The sequence below is a fragment of the Alexandromys fortis genome, unplaced genomic scaffold (assembly GCF_014885135.2).
Source record: "Alexandromys fortis isolate MF-2015 unplaced genomic scaffold, M_Fortis_MF-2015_v1.1 scaffold_243, whole genome shotgun sequence".
Classification (NCBI taxonomy): domain Eukaryota; kingdom Metazoa; phylum Chordata; class Mammalia; order Rodentia; family Cricetidae; genus Alexandromys; species Alexandromys fortis.
Window position 1 is genome coordinate 1,760,807 of NW_026068121.1, and position 21,081 is coordinate 1,781,887.

Here is a 21,081-nt window from a genome sequence, read left to right on the forward strand (position 1 = left end):
GCCTGTGCTCTTGCCCACTGGCTTCTGAGTTTGAGAGAGAAGCTCCCAATCTTGTAATCCTGCCTTAGATGTCAGCTCCTTGCATGGTCTCATCCTCCTGTCTGTAGCCAGATGTACCCCTCTTGTTTTTGCTTTGTGCCCCCCCCCCCCTTGTTCCTTCCTGTACATCTGAACGCCACGCTAGCCAGTGCACACCTTACACGGCACCAGTGTGGTCGAGTAGTGACCTGAGCCTGTGCAGTCATCACGGAGCCCAGTATGTGGTGTCATCCATACTGTGCCGAAGGTCAGAGCCCTGTACATAGAGTTGTGAGCAGCTGGACTGGGCGCTGGACCAGAGTGCGACCTCTGATGGAGCAGTCAGCACTCTTAACCACTGAGCCGCATCTTTGGCACCAGCTTCAGCTTTTCTTGAGATGGTGTCTCACTGTTGGACCCTCAGTCCTCTGGCCTTCGTCCCTCCACCTTGAATGCTGAGACCACAAAGGTTTACCATCATGCCCATCTTGAAAATCTAAACAATATTATTATTTATTCTTGGAAAATTTCATACATATATTTACCTCATGACCCTCTCTAAGTCCCCCCGGCACCCTGAACACATCACACTCTCAAATTTCCTATCTTATTTTTACTAAATATATTTATTTTTATTTCATATTTGTTTGTTTGAGAATAGAAGAAAGCAGTCAATACAGTTATTAAAAATTATTAGAGTGCATGATCTCGTTTAGTATTATCCATTGCAAGTCCATCCATTTTCCTGCCAATTTTGTGAGTTCGGTTTTCTTTAGCGATGAATAGCATTCCCTTTTCTGCATACACCTGGTTTTCATCATCCGTTCATGTCTGGCTGGGAAGCCAGTACAGTGTGTCAGAAGACACCTAGTCAAGGTTGTGTTTTGTGAAGGAAAGCAGAAAGCTGATTGTTTCCGTTTTAACTCTGTCGTGGATTTGTTTCTGTGCTGGAGAAATGCTTAAGAATGCACTGGTAGTGAAAGTGTAAAGTCCAAAGACTCCTGGCCGCTAAGGTGTGCACCTGTGCTCCCTGAGACGCGCAGCCCCAGGTCCTGCTGGTCTCACTTTGGGGGACCTTTTTTGGGGCTGCTTTTTAATTGCAAGCTCTTCACAATAAAGTGATTTTTATTTAAAAAAAATTAAAAAGAACTTAGGAGAAATCTGGGACAAATAGAATATTTGCTCAAATCTTTTCAGGAAAAGAGCTCAAAACAGGCTCATGGGAGCTGGTTAGGTCACAGGGATGAACTCAGCACTTGTGGGACTGGGTGGTTCTCATGAGGGTGGCTGTGTCCCCTTCTCGACCTCTTGCCTCCTGTCTTCCTATGTGATCTCTTTTTTACTTTTTTCTACTCTGGATGCTCTCTGCCAGAAGTCCTCAGACAGGCTGAGCACATGCCAGAATCACGATATCGTATCTTCTGAACTGTGAGCTAGCAAACCTTTCATCTTTGTAATGTGCTCAGTCTTGGATATTTTGTTATAGCAATACAAAATGGGCCAAGACACATGAAGGCCTCTGTAACTTTCCTCAAACATTCCTCAAACATGTTAGTGCACAACTGTGCCAAGTCACAGTGAGGAGGAAGAAGCCACCATAGCTTAGCCGTCTCAGTGGCCGTACACTGTGATAGTCTTTTCTTTCCTGACTGTTAGAATCAAGTCACTGAATTCAGCCCATTCTCAAGGAAGGAGGAATTAAGCCCTTGTTTGAAGGAAGAAGGCAAAGAATCTGTGGACATGTGGTCAAAGCACATGATGTATTTACATGAAGGTGTCATTGTGGGGCTGATGGCAAATATGGGGGGACAAGCTCAACCCCAGGCACATAAGACAGTCATGCATGGTGATGTGTGCTTGCAAGCCAAGTCTTGGGGATGCAGGCGAGTCCCAGGGACAGAAGGACCTGCATAAGATTGAGCAAGAGAAACTCTGGCATAGATGAGGGGGTGCTCTCTAGGTCTCATGCCTTACTGAGGAGTTCCTGGAAGGTGCTGAGTGCTGTGGAGGGAGAAACAATTATTTCTGAGGGCATAGACACTGTCTGGGTGCCCATACTCCTGTGGGTGGCCCCACCCACGCACCCATGGGCATCACTAGCTGGACTTAGTGGGTTGTAAAAAAGACAAGAAGTTGGGAAGGGGTGTGTCTGAGGGGACACGGGGATGTTGGAGGGGAATAGGAGTGGATATAATCATATTTCATTGCATTTATAAACTTACCATGGATAAAGAAAATTTACTTTTAAAAGAGAATTAGAGAAGAAAACAAAGCACTTGGCAGTGGCCGGAAGTTGGCAGCATCCCCTTGAGCGAGGGCTGTGGTTTCCACATTACTGGTGTGTGTCTGGGGAAATCCTCTCTGTGACTATTTGGGCTTCTGGGACCTTCCCCACACCTAGCTTTGCATGTTCAGAAGAGTCTTAAAAAGTCCTGGAAAAGCTGGGTAGGTGGCCGTGCCTCTAATCCCCGCTCTTGGGGGTGGAGGGACAGGCAGGTGAACTCCAGGCCAAGCTGGTCTACACAGTGAGTTCCAGGACAGCTGGGCTACAAAGTCACCAGCAAAGAAAGACATAAGGGGAGGGGCCTTGAGACGGTGCTCTGGTGACAATTTCAGCAAAATGGAAGGCACAAACTCAAGAGAGCTGCTTTGCCCTGTAGCCCTGTAGCTAAGAAGAGACACCGTCTTAAGCAAGGGGCTGAGAAACCACAGTTAACCTAGGTTGAACAGCCTCCACTTCAGAGTGGGTCTTCTTAGGGGAAATGTGGAAGGGGCTGAGAGATACTTCAGTGGGTGGAGAATCCTTGTCATGAAAGGCTGATGACCTGCTCTGATGTGGTGGCTTGTGCCTGTGACTTCCAGCCTCTGCCCCCCTCTCCAGGGTCTCACTCACCAAATAGAATAGGCTGGCCTCAAACTCAGAGATGCACCTTCCTCTGCCTCCAAAATGCTGGGGTCACAGCTTCTTTAGCATCCTCATAACAAGATAGGAAATGGAGACAGGGGAATCATCTGGAAGCTCATGGGCAAGCTGACCTGGAGTGTGGAGCAGAAGAATTAAGACAGGCCCGCCTCAACCTCAAGGTGGAAGGTGAGGACCCGTATCTGAGGCCATTTTGTACATGCAGCACACACAAATACTCATGCACACACAAAGATGCACATACATTTACACATAAACATGCGCACACAATATGCTTGCACACACCCACACACAAACACATGCACAAACATTTATGCATGCAGACATGTGCTCACACATGCATACACGAACATGTGCATAAACACATACACATATCTATATGCACACACATGCCATAGACATTGATATGCTCACACACACCCAAGCACTCACACATAGCCCCCCTCCACATACACACATACATGTACACATGCATGCACGCATGTACTCTAAACACGGAAGAAATCCTGGAGCTGGAGGAATGAGGAAAGTCCCTCCAGAATGCAGCTCTCCTTGACATTCATGGCAATTGTGTGAGCCTTGTTTCATCCAACACCCATTTCTGCTAAGCTTGATTGAAAGGATCCAGAGTAACCTAGGAGACTGATTCTGTGCTTGCCTGTGAGGGATGGCCTTGGTTAGGTTAGCCAGAGGGTGTGCCCAGGAGGAGTTGTAATAGGTTCACTGACGTAGGGAGACCTGAATGTGGGTGCAGCATTCTCTAGGTCGGAATTCTGGAGTGGAGATTTTCCGGGTCTCCTTTTAGGCTTCTTTGGAAAGCCATTACCTCAACCCCAGCCTGGGTTACAGTTCTGACTGCAGTATGTGTCCCCTGGCTCTGGCTGTCTGTGAGGGGACAGATCATCGCCCACACCAGGTGTCACATGTTCATATGCGATCATCAGGGCCAGTGCCGCTCTTGGAACACATACGATGCATTAGCCCCAAGCCCATTTGCTGGGGACTTAGTTCTTGGTCACATTGCTGTGAGAAAATTCTTTGACAAGGGCTGGAGAGATGGCAGGGAAAAGCACTTGTCGCCAAGCTTGGCAAGCCGGGTTTGATCCCTGGAGCCCACACAGTGGAAGCAGAGAGCTGTCACCAGCAAAGTTCCCTCCACTCTCCACAGTGTGCTACAGTACCCGTGCCCTCTGCTCTCGTGAAAAATGCAACTTAAAATACACTGACAAGGCAACTTCAGGGAGGGTTTATTTTGGCTCACAGTTTGAAGGTACAGTGTCAAAAAGGACAGCACTGGAGCCTGTGCCTAGGTCACTTTCCACATTTAATCAGTCCGGTCCCTCAGGCCAGGGAATGGAGCCACTCAGATCCACTGTGGTTCTTGTCACTAACTACCTAAACATCCAGAGGTGTGGAAGGAGGATTGTCCCCTGGGTGACTGTGGATTCTGTGAAGCTGAAAACCAATATGATCCACCTCATGTGCTTGGGGGCAGAGCTGACCATGCCCCCATTCTTCAGGTAAAAAACTGACGCTCAGCCCAAAGTGGAGGAACTCAGGAGACTGAGGCAAGAGGTGATGAGTTTGAGGCCGGTCTCAGTTACAAAGTAAGTTCCAGGCCAGCCTGGGCTACATAGTGAGACAGGCCCATTTTCAAACTAGCCAAGGGTTGCAGCTGTACTCAGTGGCAGAGTTCTTGCCAAGCACCCGTGCCACCAGACAGTAGAGGAACACTGTCTTCCGAGGATACCGGCCATTATTGTCGTCACTAGAAGCAGCCAGGATGATTCCATGAGAGACCTTGGCGATGGGGCCTCCTGACATTCCCTCACAGCGTGGGAGTGAATATAATCAGGGTACATGAAGACACACACGAAAATGACATCATCCAACCCATTATTATGCATAGTGGATACATGTTAACAAAACATTTAAAATTATGCACTCTTACCACAGAGAACCTTCGGCTATGGCTTGTGCTTTCTCAACAAGGGACAGTCACTGCTGACGCTGGGGTGAAAGCTCTCATGAGCTTATCCCACTTAGAAGGATGCTAAGGAGACATGCGGAGACGTGCAGATGGGAAGGGGGATGAGCCTGGCTAGGTCATCAGACCATCTCCTCAGGGCTCAGTCCCTCCCTGCTGAGCCTCCCTGACAGCTGTGCCCAGCCACATGTGGTCTGGAAGGTGCTAGAGCATAGAGAGGTTAATTTGTCGCTATGGGGAAGATGCCATCTGCTCAAGGGTGAGAGGTGTTGGTGGTGGGGATGCTTTGGGATCACCTACACCCCTGAAAGTCACCTTCACTCTTTCTTCTGTAACTAAGTTCAATAAACTCATTACTTCACCAAGTTGGGCTTGGGTGGAATTGTCCCCTTGGTCTGCCGTTGGTGCCCTATCTGGTGTGAGCAGAGGTTTGTTCATGACTCCCAAGAGAAGGTCACACAGTGATGTAAAAAGAAAAGGGAGGCTCAGGGCTAGTTTTCATAGTCCTTGAAAGGCACTGTGCTGGATTCCGAGTGACAAGAGATGACAGTGGTCCCACCTGACTGTGAATCCTAACTATGAGGCTGACCTAATCAACAAGATGTCCCCACTCACACAGTAGTGACTCTACTCCTTATGAGGTAACCTGCTTCTTTATGGTGGGTTCTCAGGTCTCCTCTACAGGAGGGAACCCTTGCCTGGTACTGTAAACCCACCAGAAACTCTGTCAAGAATATCTCCTAGCCGAAAGTTCTGCCTCCAATCAAAGGGTAGAGTTGGCCGTCTCTCATACTGGCAACAAAGATTCCCAGGTGGATGGGCAGAAACCAACCTTTTAGGACTGGCTCAACACCAAGTTCCTATAATTGTTGAACTATCCAGTTCAGCTACCCCTTCTAGATTAAACAATATACAATGACCCAGGAAACAAAAGGGGAAACTGAAGTCTATGTTGCTTGGTTTGAAGAGACAAGCATCTTGGTGCCTTGCCGTAACTCTGGAATATACCTCTCCTGACTGTGGAGAGACCCGGGACCTGGATCTCATGAGCCTGATTCTTCCAGAGAAACAGGTGTAGACTATCTTGGACTTAAAAGGGGGCATTCTTGAGCATCCCTTGGAAGAGGTGAATCAACCCAACTTTGATCTTAAATGGACAGAAGGAGGTTATAGGAGGAAACATATCTGCACCAGGTTGCCCAAAGGATTAAAGATATTCTCCAACCCTGATTGATGAGACACTAAATGATGACCTTCTGCCCTTCAATGAGAGGTTTTCCAGGAAAATAGATTATAAAAGGGTCACTTAGAGACCGATGCAAGAGTTACTGACCTTGGACTACAGCACAACCAAAAAACCCCAACTTGTACCTCAGAGGCTACCTATGGTGGCTAGAAGCTGAAGGGAGACAAAAGGAGCTTGTCTCCGAGTAGGACTGCTGCCATCCTTCAGATCCCAACTCCAAAGACTAAGAGACAGGTTGAAGAATTTCTAGGTGCCTCTGGACACCAGAGTTTCTGCAAGTGGCAACAAAAGGGGCCCTGGACACCTAATGTGGACTGAGACAGAAAACACCTATGCTAGCTTCTCTATTCAGCCAGCATGCAAGACTCCTGCAGGTAGGCTGCTTCAATCACCCCCCATCTATTGGTCCCTGAAATCTACAAGTCCCACTCTGTCCCCAAACCTACCCATCCCCCATGCCCTCAAGGGCTCTCTGAGGCACAGACTACGACTGCACAGAGTGGACCAAGAGGTGAGCGACCAACTCCCCAGCTAAATAGTCCAGTCTCTAGGCCCTAGGTCCCAGGGCAAAACCCCAGCTACTCCCTCACCTGCCTCAGCTTCACTAGCCAGCAAAGCAGGAAAGCCTCCTGCAGGCAGGCTGTTCCAACAGCTCCTCATCCATCAGACCCTGGAATATACAAGCCCCACTCCATACCCAAACCCACCCATGCCCAGAGACCTCAGTGGATCCCTGACACACAGCAACAACTGCACAGAGTTGGTCGAGTGACTCCCTGAGACACAGAAAACTGCAAGGATTGAACCAAGAGGCAAAGGCACTGCCTGCACCAATTGGAAGGAAAGATGGGTAGGTGCATGTACATAAAAAGCAATATGGCAACACCAGAACCCAGTTGATACATGACAAGAAGACCTGAGAATTCTAACCCAGAAGAAACAGAAGAAAATGACCTTAAATGTAACTTTATGAAGATGATAGAGATCCTTAAAGAGGCAATAAAAACACCCTTAAAGAAATGGAGGAAAAGACAAGCAAAAAATTAGAATAAGTCAATAAATCTCTTAAAGAAAGCAAAGAAACAGCAAGGAAAAACATCAAAGAGGTGAAGCAAGCAGTTCAAACAGTTCAAAATTTGAAAACCAAAATAGAGGCAACAATGAAAACACAAACCGAGGGAATTCTGGAAATGGAAATCTGAGTAAAAAAAACCCCAGAAACTACAGATGCAAGCATAACCAACAGAATACTAGCGATGGAAGAGAGAATCTCAGGCACTGAAGATACAATATAGGAAACAGATTCATCTGTCAAAGAAGATGTTAAATCCAACAAATTCTTAACACAAAGCATCCATGAAATCTGGGACACCATGGAAAAACCAAATGCAAGAATAATAGGGATAGAAGAAGGAGAACTCCAGCTCAAAGGCACAGAAAATATTTCAACAAAATCATAGAAGAAAACTTTCCTAACCTAAAGTAGGACATGCCTATGAAGGTACAAGAAGCTTACAGAACACCAAACAGACTGAACAAAATTAAAAGTACCCTTACTATATTAATAATATTAAGAGCTACAAAGGAAAAAAGGCCAAGTAACATATAAAGGCAGATCTGTTAGAATTACACCTGACTTCTCAACGGAAACCCTGAAAGCAAGAAGGTCCTGGACAGATGTCCTGCAGACTAAGAGATCTGCTACTACACCCAGCAAAGCATTCAATCACCATAGATGGAGAAAATGAGATGTTTTATGACAAAATCGGATTTAAACAATACCTATCCACAACCCAGCCTTACATAAAGTACTACAAGGAAAACTCTAACCCAAGGAAGTTAGCTGTACTCATGAAAACAAATAGATAACCTCACAGCAGCAAACCCCAAAGAAGGGAAACACACAAACACTACCACTGAAAAATAACAGGAATAAACAACCACTGTTCATTAATATCTCTTAATATCAACGGACTCAATTCACCTATGAAAAGACATAGGCTAAGAGAATGGACATGAAAAAGCAAGATGGATCCTGTATAGTGTTATGAAAATTGGACAGTACTCAGTTGAATCACCTCTGGGTCAAGGAAGAAATAAACAAAAAACAAAGACTTCCTAGAATTCAACGAAAATGAATATACAACATATCCAAACCTATGGGACACTATGAAAGCAGTGCTAATAGGAAAGCTCATAGCAGTAAGTGCCTATATAAAAAAGTGGAGAAATCTCACAGTAGCAACTTAATAGCACATCTGAAAGCTCCAGAACAAAAAGAAACATACTCACCTAGGAGGAGTAGATGACAGGAAATAATCAAATTGAGGGCTGAAATCAACAAAATAAAAACAAAGACAACAATACAAAGAATCAAGGAAACAAAGTGCTGGTTCTTTGAGAAAACCAACAAGATAGACAAACCCTTACTGAAACTGGTCAAATGGCAGAGAAGGAACATCCAAATTAACAAAATCAGAAATAAAATGGGGACATAACAACAGACACTGAGATCCAGAGAGTCATTTGGTCATACTTTGAAAACCTGTACTCCACAAAATTGGAAAGTTTGAAAGAAATGGTTATTTTTCTGGATAAATACCACATGGCAAAATTAAATCAAGACCAGATGAACAATTTTAATAGACCTATAACCCCTAAGAAAGTAGAAGCAGCCATCAAAAGTTTCCCAACTAAAAAAGCCTAGGGCCAGATGGTTTCAGTGCAGAATTCTACCAGAACTTCACAGAAACGCTAATACCTACACTCCTCAAATTGTTCCACATAATAGAAACGAAAGGAACATTGCCAAACTTTTTTTTATTGAGGCTACTGTTACCCTGATACCAAAGCCACACAAAGACTCGACTAAGAAAGAGAATTACAGACCAATCTCCATCAAGAACATTGATGCAAAAAAAAGAGAAGACCTTGATAAAATACTAGAAAACCGAATCCAAGAACACATTAAAAAAATCATCCGCCATGATCAAGTTGGTTTCATCCCAGAGATGCAGGGATAGTTCAACATATGAAAATCTATCAATGTAATCCAACAAATAAATAAACTGAAAGGAAAAAAAAATGATCATTAGATGCTGAAAAAGCATTTGACAAAATTCAACATCCCTTCATGATAAAGGTTTTAGAGAGATCAGGGGTACAAGGATCATATCTAAACATAATAAAAGCAATATACAGCAAACCAACAGCTAACATCAAATTAAGTGGAGAGAAACTCAAAGCCATTCCACTAAAATCAGAAACAAGACAAGGCTGTCTATTCAACAAAGTTCTTGAAGGTCTAGCTAGAGCAATAAGACAAAAAAAAAAAAAAAAAAAAAAANGGGGATACAAATTGGAAAGGAAGAAGTTAAACTTTCACTATTTGCAGATGATATGATAGTATACATAACTGATCCCAAAAAACTCTAACAGGGAACTCCTACCTTCCATCATGTGGCAGGATACAAGATCAACTCAAAATAATCAGGAGCCTTCCTATATATAAATGATAAAGAAGCTAAGAAAGAAATCAGAGAAACATCACCTTTCACAATAGCCACAAATAACATAAAATATCTTGGGGTAACACTAACCAAACAAGTGAAAGACCTGTTCGACAAGAACTTTGAGTCTTTGAAGAAAGAAATTAAAGAAGGTACCAGAAAATGGAAAGATCTCCCATGTTCTTGGATAGGTAGGATCAACATAATAAAAATGGCAATCCTACCAAAAGCAATCGATTGAGTCAATGCAACCCCCATCAAAATCCAAACACAATTCTTCACAGACCTTGAGAGAACAATACTCAACTTCATATGAACAAACAAACAAACAAACAAACAAACAAAAAACAGGATTCCAAAACAACTTCTGGAGGCATCACCATCCCTGACAGCAAGTTCTATTATAGAGCTACAGTACCGAAAACAGCCTGTTATTGGCATAAAAACAAACAGGTTGACCAATGAAATAGAATCAAAGACCTGGATATTAATCCACACTCCTATGAACACCTGATTTTTAACACAGAAGCCAAAATTATACAATGAAAAAAAGAAAGCATCTTCAGCAAATGGTGCTGGCATAAGTGAATGTCAACATGTAGAAGAATGCAAATAGATCCATATCCATCCCCATGCATAAAACTTAAGTCCAAATGGATCAAAGACTTCAATATAAATCCAACCACACTGAATATGATAGAAGAGAAAATGGGAAGTAGTCTTGAACGTATATGCAGAGAAGACCACTTCCCAAATATAACACTAGTAGCACAAACACTGAGAACAATAATTAATAAATGGGAGCTCCTGAAACTAAGAAGCTTCTATAAGGCAAAGGACACAGTGCATAAGACAAAATGGCAGCCTACTGAATGGGAAAAGATCTTCACCAACCCCACATCAGAGGGCTGATCTCCCAAATATATAAAGAATTGAAGAAGCTAGAGATCAAAATACTAATTAATCCAATTGAAAAATGGGGTACAGATTTAAACAGAGACCTCTCAACAGATAAATCTCAAATGGCTGAAAGAAACCTAAGGAAATGCTCAACATCCATAGCCATCAGGGAAATGCAAATCAAAAATTATTCTGAGATACCATCTTATGCCAGTTAGAATGGCTAAGATAAAAACTGCCAATGATAGCTTATGCTGGAGAGGATGCAAAGGGTAAGGGGAACAGTCATCCATTGCTGGTAGGAGTGCAAACTTGTACAGTCACTTTGGAAATCAGTATTTCCAAAAACTGAGAATCAACCTACCTCAGGACCCATCAATACCATTCTTGGGCATATACCCAAAAGATGCCCAATCATACTACAAGGGCATTTGTTCAGCTATATTCATAGCAGCATTATTTGTAATAGCCAGAACCTGGAAGCAACCTAGAGGGACTAGCAAACTAGTCCCTCAACCAAAGAATTGGTAAAGAAAATGTGGCACATTTATACATTGGAATACTACTCAGCGGTAAAAAACAATGACATCTTGAAATTTATATACAAATGGGGGGAACTAGAAAAACAATCCTGAGTGAGGTAACCCAGACTTAGAAAGATGAACATGGTATGTCCCCACTCATACGTGGATATTATGTGTAAAGCAAAGGATAACCAGACTCTAGTTCATGACTCCAGAAAAGCTAGATAACAAGAAAAACTTACCCTAAGGAAAACATACATGTATCCCTGTGGGAAGGGGAAGTGGTCAAGATCAAGATCTCCTGAGAAAATTGGGAGCATGAGGGTGGGGGGACGGTAGAAGAGAAGGTGCAAGGGGAGCAGAAGGAAAGAAGGGGAGGGGGAAGAGAATATGAAGGACCAGGATGGTTGAGATGGGGGAAAGACAGAGAGAGCAAGAAAAGATATATCTTGATCGAGGGAGCCATTATGGGGCTGGTGAGAAACATGGCACTAGAAAAATTCCCAGGGATCTACAAGGATGACCCCAGCTAAGACCCTAAGCAATAGTGGAGAGGGTGCCTGAACTGCCCTTCTCCTGTAATTATATTGATGACTTCCTTAACTGTATTAATAGAACCTTCATCCAGCAACTGATGGGAGCAGATACAGAGATCCACAGTGAAACCCTGGGCTGAACTCCCAAAGTCCAGCCGAAGAGAGAGAAGAGCAATAATATGAGCAAAGTGGTCACGACTATGAAGGGATAGCCATTCAGCTAATGGGAACTCACTGACTCTGGACTGACAGCAGGGGAGTCAGCATAGGACCAAACTAGTCCCTCTGAAAGTGGGTGACGTTGTATGACTGGGACAGTCTATGGGACCACTGACAATGGACCAGGATTTATCCCTAGTGCTTGCACTGGCTTTTTGGAGCCCACTCTCTTTGGAGGGATACCTTGCTCAGCCTAGATATAGTGGGGGAGGGCCTTGGTCCTGCCTCAAAGTGAAGTGTTCAACTTTGTTGATTCCCTATGGGAAGCCTTACCCTCTCTGAGGAGTGGATGGAGTGGATAGGAGCCAGGGAAAGTGGAGGGCATAGGAGGAGGGGAGTCGGAACTGGGATTGATATGTATAATGAGAAAACATTATTTAAAAAATAAATCAATTAAACAAAGAAAACACCTATGCCTTCTGCTCCAGCCCTAGCCATGTCCTGATGTCCCTAAACCTTATCATCTGTTTGTCCATAAAATGAAAGACAAAAGGGGCTTTAACCCAATCTTTGGAGCTTGGAAACATCCTATGCAAATGATTTGACCCTATTTAAGGACTGTGGTATTTGCTGATAGTCTGTTGAACATCAATCAATCAATCAATCAATCAATCAATCAAGCAAGCAAGCAAGCAAGCAAATGAGTTAATTCTGGGTCATGATCTTGCACTTACAGCACCCCACGATGCAGTTGAGGTCCTCCTCCAAGGAGCACCAAAACACTGGCTCTCTAATGCTTGTGTGACCCAGAACCAGGTCCTATTCCTGGACCCCCTCAAGTTCAGTTTGAGAAACTCAGTGCCAGTAATCCTGCGACTCTCTTGCCATGATTTGAAAGACGAAACCAGGTATGTAAAACTTGCAGCAATTACTTTAACTGAAATGATTTGGGCCCAGATCAGGTACCTCAACCCAAATAGAGAACTGACGATCTGATCCAGGCTCCCAGATGGGCAAAAGGAAAGTCCTCCACTGCTTACACAGACAGTTGCTAGTAATTTACTGTCGGACATGCCCACAGTGTGCTCTATAGAGAAAGAAGGCTTCTCACACCGGAAAAAAAGGACTTTAAAAGAATCTTGGCCATTCTATTATCTATGTGGCTTTCTCTACAAATTATTGTCCTCCACTAATGCATTTCTGACTTGGCTGCCCACAGAAGTCCTTACACTGGGGAGCCTATTGATATTCCCATGGCATACCATGACCCATTGCTGTCTGAGACTCCATGGTGAAGAAGAAACACAAAGCTCAATCCCACAGGTTGCTGGAGGACACCAGAGGGAAGGATCATTCTCCCCGAAACAACTGGCAGGAATGTTGATAACTAACCTTCACCAGGCTACTCATCTGGGTCTACAAAACTTTCTCAGTTGATTCACAAAAGATATGTTATACCTCACTGGACAGCCTAGCAAGGGATGTCTTAGTCAGATGCCAGTTTGTGCACAAATAAATCCAAAATAGAGAGCCCTTACCCAGAAGGGGTTCAAATAAGAGAGCACAACCCTTAACTTTGGGAAAATTTACTTCACCAAGATCTGTCCTGCCCAGGGAGGAAAACAGTACTTAATAGTTTTTATAGATACCTTTTCTCTGTCAGTAAAAGTGTTCCCCACCTAGACTAAAAGAACTCAAATAGTAGCTTAATTTTTTTTTTTTGCAAGAATTGGTCCACTGATTTAGCCTACCCCTTGCAATGCAGTTCAACAATGGCCTGGATTTCATAGCCAAAATCTAGTAGCTGAAACTTTAGATACAGGTTAAATGCTTCATTGTGCATGCAGAGCTCAGAGTTCTGGGCAAGTAAAAAGGACATAGAAAGAAACTCTAACAAAACTCTCATTAGTAAAGTTAGTGGTCCTAAGGATCAACTACACTTCTTTAGAGCTGGATGAGTCCATGATTGACTCATTCACTAAGACCAGTGGGGAATGTAACAGGACCTGGACCTCAGTAGACTCCAGACCTCAGTACAACTGACTTCATGATGGAAGTGCCATTCAGGATGTAAAACTCAGTACATAGACAGCCAAAAGTAAAAACAAAAGCCGAATCACTGAAGCCCATAGTTCTGGGAAAGTCCTCTAAAGGTGCTAACCTTGCTTTTTGGCTCCTGAACTTCTGTTTATGAGTAACTGTTCTGGGAACTGAAGTGTGTCAACAGAGGCCATAGTTTTATAAACTTGCACTGAGAAAGGCTCAGGGCTACCCTGGGATCCCAAGCGCCTGGTGTAGTCATCAGCCAATTAATAAAGACTTCCTGTTGGCTTACAGCCATGCCTGAGCAGTCTTCTCTGGAGAACACCCCACAACAATACAGCTCACGTTTGTGGCTGAGCCTCTGCTGACACTTCCTCCGCACTTTCACCAGTTGTGAGTGTCTGTGTTAACCACTGTGACGAGGTCTGAGAGCTGCCAATCATGATGGCGTCACCAGTGAGAACTCCCTACCACACAAGCAAGGTGATATCGTTGAAGCTTTCAGTGATGATCACATCAGATTAAAATGTTTCTTAGAAGATACAAACTGTGCTTAATAATGGGTCTCATTATGATTTAGTTTGAACATATTCACACCTTGTTGCTAACACATCTCTCCTGCTCATTCCAGCCAATTCCATCCTCTCCCCACCAAGTCTTTTTCCTCTTTCCATTGAGTCTTCCTCTTCCCACCAAATCCTCCTCTTCTTCCCACCAAATCCTCCTCCTCTTCTCACTGAGTCCCCCTTCTATTTTTATTCCTTCTTTGGTGACTCAGTGAATATCATTGAGATTGATGGCATTCCAGTGGGCATGGGGTTATTTTCAGGATTGGACACCTTACTGATGGCCTCTTCACTTAAGAAAACCGCCTCTCCCCCACCAACTATGAACTGCCAGAGGGTAAGCTCTGCCTGCCACAGGTTAGTTTGAGAGCACCCATTCCCGGCTCTTTACCTTCTTCCTCTCACTGCTCCCCAACTAGTTTATTGTGGGGTCATTTTTCTGACAAGCTACTTTGAACAAGACGTTTGTCAGGACTTGCAGCTAGGGGACCCCAGCTAACTCTTGACTTGGCTTCTGCGTTTCTGAGGTGGTGTTTACACATGTGTTGGGGGCTAAGGATGGACTGCAGTGGTTGCTATGGGAGGTAATCAGGGTGTGATGTGGAGTGGTGCATATGTGTGTGTGGTGTGGTGTGTGGTGTATATGTGTGTGTGTCTGGTGTGGTGTGTATGTGTGTAGTGTGTGTAGTCTGTATGTATGTATGTATGGTGTGGTATCTGTGTTATGTGGTGTGTGTATTGTGGTGTGACATGTGGTCTGTGTAAATAGTGTGTGGTGTGATGTGTATATGTGTGTGTGGTGTGGTATGTGTGCTGTGTGTATGTGTGTGATGTGGTGTGTATGTGTGTGTGGTCTGTATGTATGTGTGGTGTTTATGTATGTAGTGCGTGTGGTGTGTATGTATGTGTGGTGTGGCATATGTATGTGTGGTGTGTGGTATGGTATGTGTGTGGTGTGTATGTGTGTAATGTGGTGTGTATGTATGTAGTATATGTGGTCTGTATGTATGTGTGGTGTGGTGTGTATGTATGTGTGGTGTGGTGTATATGTATGTAGTGTGTGTGGTCTGTATGTATGTGTGGTGTACTGTGTGTACTGTGGTATGGCATGTGGTCTGTGTGTGTGTGGTGTGGTGTGTATATGTGTGTGTTTGGTGTGGTGTATGTTGACATAATGACAGAATAGAATTTTCTTGGCAGCAAGCCCACGGATCATGGCATGCGATGCCGCATGACTGTGAGGGAGGCTTTGAGATCTTGAAGGCTGAAATTGGCCTCCCTGTGAGTAGCACATGTGATCTGATTGGTTGGTGCAATGGAGGAAGGGGATGAGATATGGGAGATAACCGGTGGTGGAGAAAAAAGAAAGAAGGAAAGAGAGGAGAGGAGGGTGAGAAGGGGAGGAGGGGGAAGAGGAGAGCAAGTAGGGGGGCAGAGGGAGGAAGAGAGGGAGAAAAGTGTGCACTAGCCAGATTTAAGGGAGAAAATAGGGGATTGCCAGGCTGTACCTCTGCTGGTGGCAACTCAGCAGAAAGCTGCTGGGGTTCTGTCTGACTGCATTGAGCAACCCTGACTCCACCCCTTCCCTTCTTCACAAAACAAGCTTTTAAAGGGAAGGCCCTCTACACCGAATGACCGCCACAGTACGATGTGGGGCTTCTGGCTGCTCCTCTTCTGGGGTGAGTGTGAAGTTGAATGGGGCAATGGAGGGATGGCTGAGGTGTGGGCTGGAAATGAGTTATCAGGGAGAAGGCACAGCGTTGGAGGGATCCAACCCATAGGCTACTGTCCCAGGTCTGTTGCACACAGTGAAGTCCTACCTTGGGAGACTTTTGGCAAAATTCCTTGATTCAGGGAAGCCCAGAGAAGGTCTTCCTGGATCTGGTATGTATGTGTTTGGTATGTGTGTGTCTGTGAGTCGTCTCAGGTCTAGCCACAACGCAGCCCTGAGCAAACATGGGGCTCCTGTGTGTGCATCCAGGTCCCTCAGGATAGTGCAAGGGCAACAGAAACCCACAGAGCTATGACAACCATTTCTTTACCATTGCATAACCCTTCATCTTCATGAAACCCTTATCAGCCTCATCTTGTAGAGCAGAACTGGGGAGGTGAAGGAGGTAACTTGCTAGGCTTGGGCAACAGCTCAGTGTGAAAAGTGCCTGCTGCGCACATTTAAGAACTGAATTTGATCCCAGAATCTATGTTAAAAACCCAAGAATGATGCTGTACACTTCTTTCCTGGCTCCTGTTGCTTTTGTTTCAGGCATCAGGCTATCTTACTGCATGATCTTCTACTTCTCTGGTTTTCTTGCATGTTTGCAAGAGTTTTTTGTTGTTGTTGTTGATTTAAAGAGAAAGATGGGAAACACAGATGAGAGACACAGATTTCCCATGTTAGAGATGAGGTGGGGGATGAAGTCATGGAAAGTTGGAATAACTTTTTTCAGTGCTCCAAGTGTTACTGGTGAAGAAATAATTAAAAACCCCAAATATTAAAAAATATGTGTGTGCGTGCATGTGCACATGTGTGCACACACATGACTCTAGAGGTCAGAAGACAACTTCGGGTGTTAGTCCACACCTCTTACCCTGCCAAAAAAGAGTCTTTTTGTACACCAGGCTAGGTGGCTCTTGGGCTTCTGGGGATTGTGTGGTCTCTGCCTCCAATCTTGCTATAGGTATGCTGGGATTATAGACACACACCATGGATAAATTTGCATGCTTTCTGGAGATCTGAAATCAGCTTCTTGTGCTTGTGTGGTCAGTATTCTACTTACTGTCTGGATGGGTGTGTGTCTAGTCTAATGTCTCTCTAGCAACTTTTTTTTAAAAAACCTTTTTATTTAATATTTTTAAATAAAAAATACCAATCCAAATTCCCACTCCTTCCCCTCCTCCCAGCTCCCTCCCACTCCCTCCATCCTCCCTTCCATCCCACCCCTCCACCATTAAGTGAGAAGTCTACACCCCTCCCTATTGAAATTCCAATGGGCTAGCTACTACATCTTAGTTGAGCGAAGCTCACGTCCATAGTGCATGCAGTAGAGACGAATCCCAGTGTCACTGTCAGTGGATCCTCAGTCTGCCCCAACTGTCAACCACATTCAGAGGGACTAGTTTGTTCCCATGTTCGTTCACCCCCAGTCCAGTTGGAGTTGGTGAGCTTCCTTAGCGCAGGCAAATGTCTCAGTGGATGAACCCCTCATGGTCTTGATCTCCTTGCTCACACTCTCACTCCTACCACTCTTCAACTGGATCTTGGGAGCTCAGTCCAGTGCTCTGATGTGGGTCTCTGCCTCTGTTTCCATCCGTTGTTGGACAAAGGTTCTATGGTGATATTTAAGATAATCATCAGTCTGACTACAGGGTAAGGCCAGTTCAGGCACCCTCTCCTCTATTGCTTAGGGTCTTAGCTGGGGTTATCCGTGTGGATTCCTCGGCATTTTTCTAGAGCCAGGTTTCTTGCTCACCCCATAATGGCTCCCTCAATCAGGATATCTCTTTTCTTGCTCTCATATCTGTCCTTCCTCCATCTCGACTACCTCATTCCCTCAAGTTCTCTACAACCCTCCCCTTCTCCCCTTCCTTCTATCCTCTGCCTCCATGCTCCCAAATTTTGTCTGATGATCTTGTCTGTTTCCAATTTCCAAGTGGGTCTATATATGTTTTACTTTGAGTCCACCTTATTACTTGGCTTCTCTAGGATCATGAACTATAGGCTCAATGCCCTTTGTTTATGGCTAGTATCCACTTATGAGTGAGTACATACCATATTTTTTTGAGGGGGGGGTCTGAGTTACTTCCACCATTTGCATGCAAAACTCAATTGTCATTGTTTTTTACTGCTGAGTGTGTAGATGTGCCACACTATCTTTATCCATTCTTCAGTTGAGGGGCTTCTAGGTTGTTTCCAGGTTCTGGCTATTACAAATAATGCTGCTAAGAACATAGCTGAAAAATGCTTTTGTAGTATGATTGAGCATCTTTTGGCTATATTCCCAAGAGTGGTATTGCTGGATCCTGAGGTAGGTTGATTCTCAGTTTTCTGAGAAACCACCACATTGATTTCCAAAGTGGTTGCACGAGTTTGCATTCCCACCAGCAATGGATGAGAGTTTCCCTTACTCCACATCCTCTCCAGCGTAGGTTATCACTGGTGTTTTTGATTTTAGCCATTCTGACAGGTGTAAAATGGTATCTCAAAGTTGTTTTGATTTGCATTTCCCTGATAGCTAAGGAAGTTGAACATGTCCTTAAGTATCTTTTGGCCATTGAAATTCTTCTGTTGAGAATTATCTGTTTAGTTCAGTACACAATTTTTTAATTGGGTTATTTAGAATTTTAATGTCTAATTTCTTGAGTTCTTTATATATTTTGGAGATCAGTCCTTTGTCTGATGTGGGGTTGGTGAAGATCTTCTCCCATTCAGTAGGCTGCCTTTTCATCTTATTGGCTGTATCCTTTGCCTTACAGAAGCTTCTTAGTTTCAGGAGGTCCCATTTATTCATTGTTGCTCTTATTGTCTGTGCTACTGGGGTTATATGTAGGAAGTGGTCTCCTATGCCAATATTTTCAAGTGTACCTCCCACTTTCTCTTCTGTTCTTTTTTTTTTTTTTTTTCCGAGACAGGGTTTCTCTGGGGCTTTGGAGCCTGTCCTGGAACTAGCTCTGTAGACCAGGCTGGTCTCGAACTCACAGAGATCCGCCTGCCTCTGCCTCCCGAGTACTGGGATTAAAGGTGTGCACCACCACCGCCTGGCCCCACTTTCTCTTCTGTTAGGCTCAGTGTGGTCAGATTTATATTGAGGTCTTTAATCCTTTTGGACTTAAGTTTTGTACATGGCAATAGATATGAATCTATTTTCTTTCTTCTACAGGTTGACATCCAGTTATGCCAGCACCATTTGTTGAAGATACTTTCTTTTTTTCCCATTGTATAATTTTAGCTTTTTTTTTTGTCAAAAAATCAGGTGTTCATAGGTGTGTGGATTAATATCAAGGTCTTCAATTCAATTCCATTGGTTAACATCTCTGTTTTTATGCCAATACCAAGCTGTTTTCATTACTGTAGCTCTGTAAAAGAGCTTATGTCAGGGATGGTGATGCCTCCGGCAGTTCCTTTATTGTACGGAATTGTTTTGGCTATCCTGGGTTTTTGTTTTTCCATATGAAGTTGATAATTGTTCTTTCAATGTCTGTGAAGAATTGTGTTGGGATTTTGATGGGGACTGCATTGAATCTATAGATTGCTTTTGATAGGTTGCCATTTTTACTATGTTGACCCTTCCTATCCAGGAGCATGGGAGATCTTTCCATTTTTCTGGTATCTTCTTCAATTTATTTCTTCAAAGACTTAATGTTCTTGTTAAATAGGTCTTTCACTTGTTTGGTTAGTGTTACCCCAAGATATTTTATGTTATTTGTGGCTATTGTGAAAGGTGATGTTTCTCTGATTTCCCTCTCAGCTTTTTTTATCTTTTGTGTATAGGAGGGCTACAGATTTTTTTAAAGTTGATCTTTAAAAGTCACATCACTGAAGGTATTTATTAACTGTAGGGGCTCTCTGGTAGAGTTTTTTTGAGTCACTTATGTACACTATCATATCATCTGCAAATAACGAAAATTTGACTTCTTCATTTCCAATTTGAATCCCCCTGATCTCCTTATGCTGTCTTATTGCTATTGCTAAAACTTCAAGAACAATGTTGAAGAGATATGGAGAGAATGGACAGCCTTGTCTTGTTTCTGATTTTAGTGGAATCACTTTGAGTTTCTCTCCATTTAATTTGATGTTAGTTGTTGGCTTGCTGTATATTGCTTTTATTATATTTAGATATGATCCTTGTATCCCTAATCTCTCCAAGACCTTTATCATGAAGGGGTATTAAATTTTGTCAAACGGTTTTTCAGTATCTAATGAAATGATCATATGTTTTTTTTACTTTCAGTTTATTTATATGATGGATTACATTGATAGATTTTTGTATGTTAAACCAGCCCTGCATCTCTGGGATGAAGCCTACTTGATCATGATGGATGATTTTTTTGATGTGTTCTTGGATTCGTTTGCCAGAATTTTATTGAGAATTTTTGCATCGATGTTCCTGAGTGAGATTGGTCTGTAATTCTCTTTCTTGGTTGCGTCTTTGTGCAGTTTTGGTATCAGGGTAACCGTAGCCTCATAAAAAGAGTTGGCAAAGTTCCTTCTGTTTTTATTATGTAAAACACTTTAAAGCATATAGGTGTTAGATTTTTTTGAGAGTTCTGGTAGAATTCTGTACTAAAACCATCCAGTCCTGAGCTTTTTTGGTTGGAAGTTTTTTTATGACAGCTTCTTTCTCCTTGTAGCTTATAGGTCTATTTAAATTGCTCACCTGGTCTTGATTTAATTTTGGTATCTAAAAAAATGTCCATTTCTTTTACATTTTCCAATTTTGTGGAGTACAGGTTTTTGTAGTAGGACCTAATAATTCTCTAAATTTCCTTAGTGTCCATTGTTATGTCCCCCCTTTTATTTCTTATTTTGCTAATTTGGATGTTCTCTCTCTGCCTTTTGATTAGTTTGGTTAAGGGTTTATCAATCTTGTTGATTTCCTCAAAGAACCAGCTGTTTCATTGATTTTTGTATTGTTTTCTGTGTTTCTATTTTGTTGACTTCAGCCCTCAATTT

At 43.4% G+C, this 21,081-nt stretch overlaps 1 protein-coding gene across 2 annotated transcripts in view; it reads left to right on the top strand.

Moving 5' to 3' along the window:
- Window positions 1–15,948: 15,948 nt before the first annotated feature.
- The window catches only part of Adgre1 (adhesion G protein-coupled receptor E1), a 76,977-nt gene continuing 71,844 nt past the window's right edge, over window positions 15,949–21,081 (top strand). The window contains exon 1 of one of the 2 annotated variants that reach the window (XM_050125333.1): window positions 15,949–16,090. In XM_050125333.1, the coding sequence (XP_049981290.1) occupies window positions 16,060–16,090 (31 nt within the window). In that variant the 5' untranslated portion in view covers window positions 15,949–16,059. The remainder of the gene's footprint in view (window positions 16,091–21,081) is intronic. The other variant, XM_050125334.1, reaches the window with a different exon arrangement.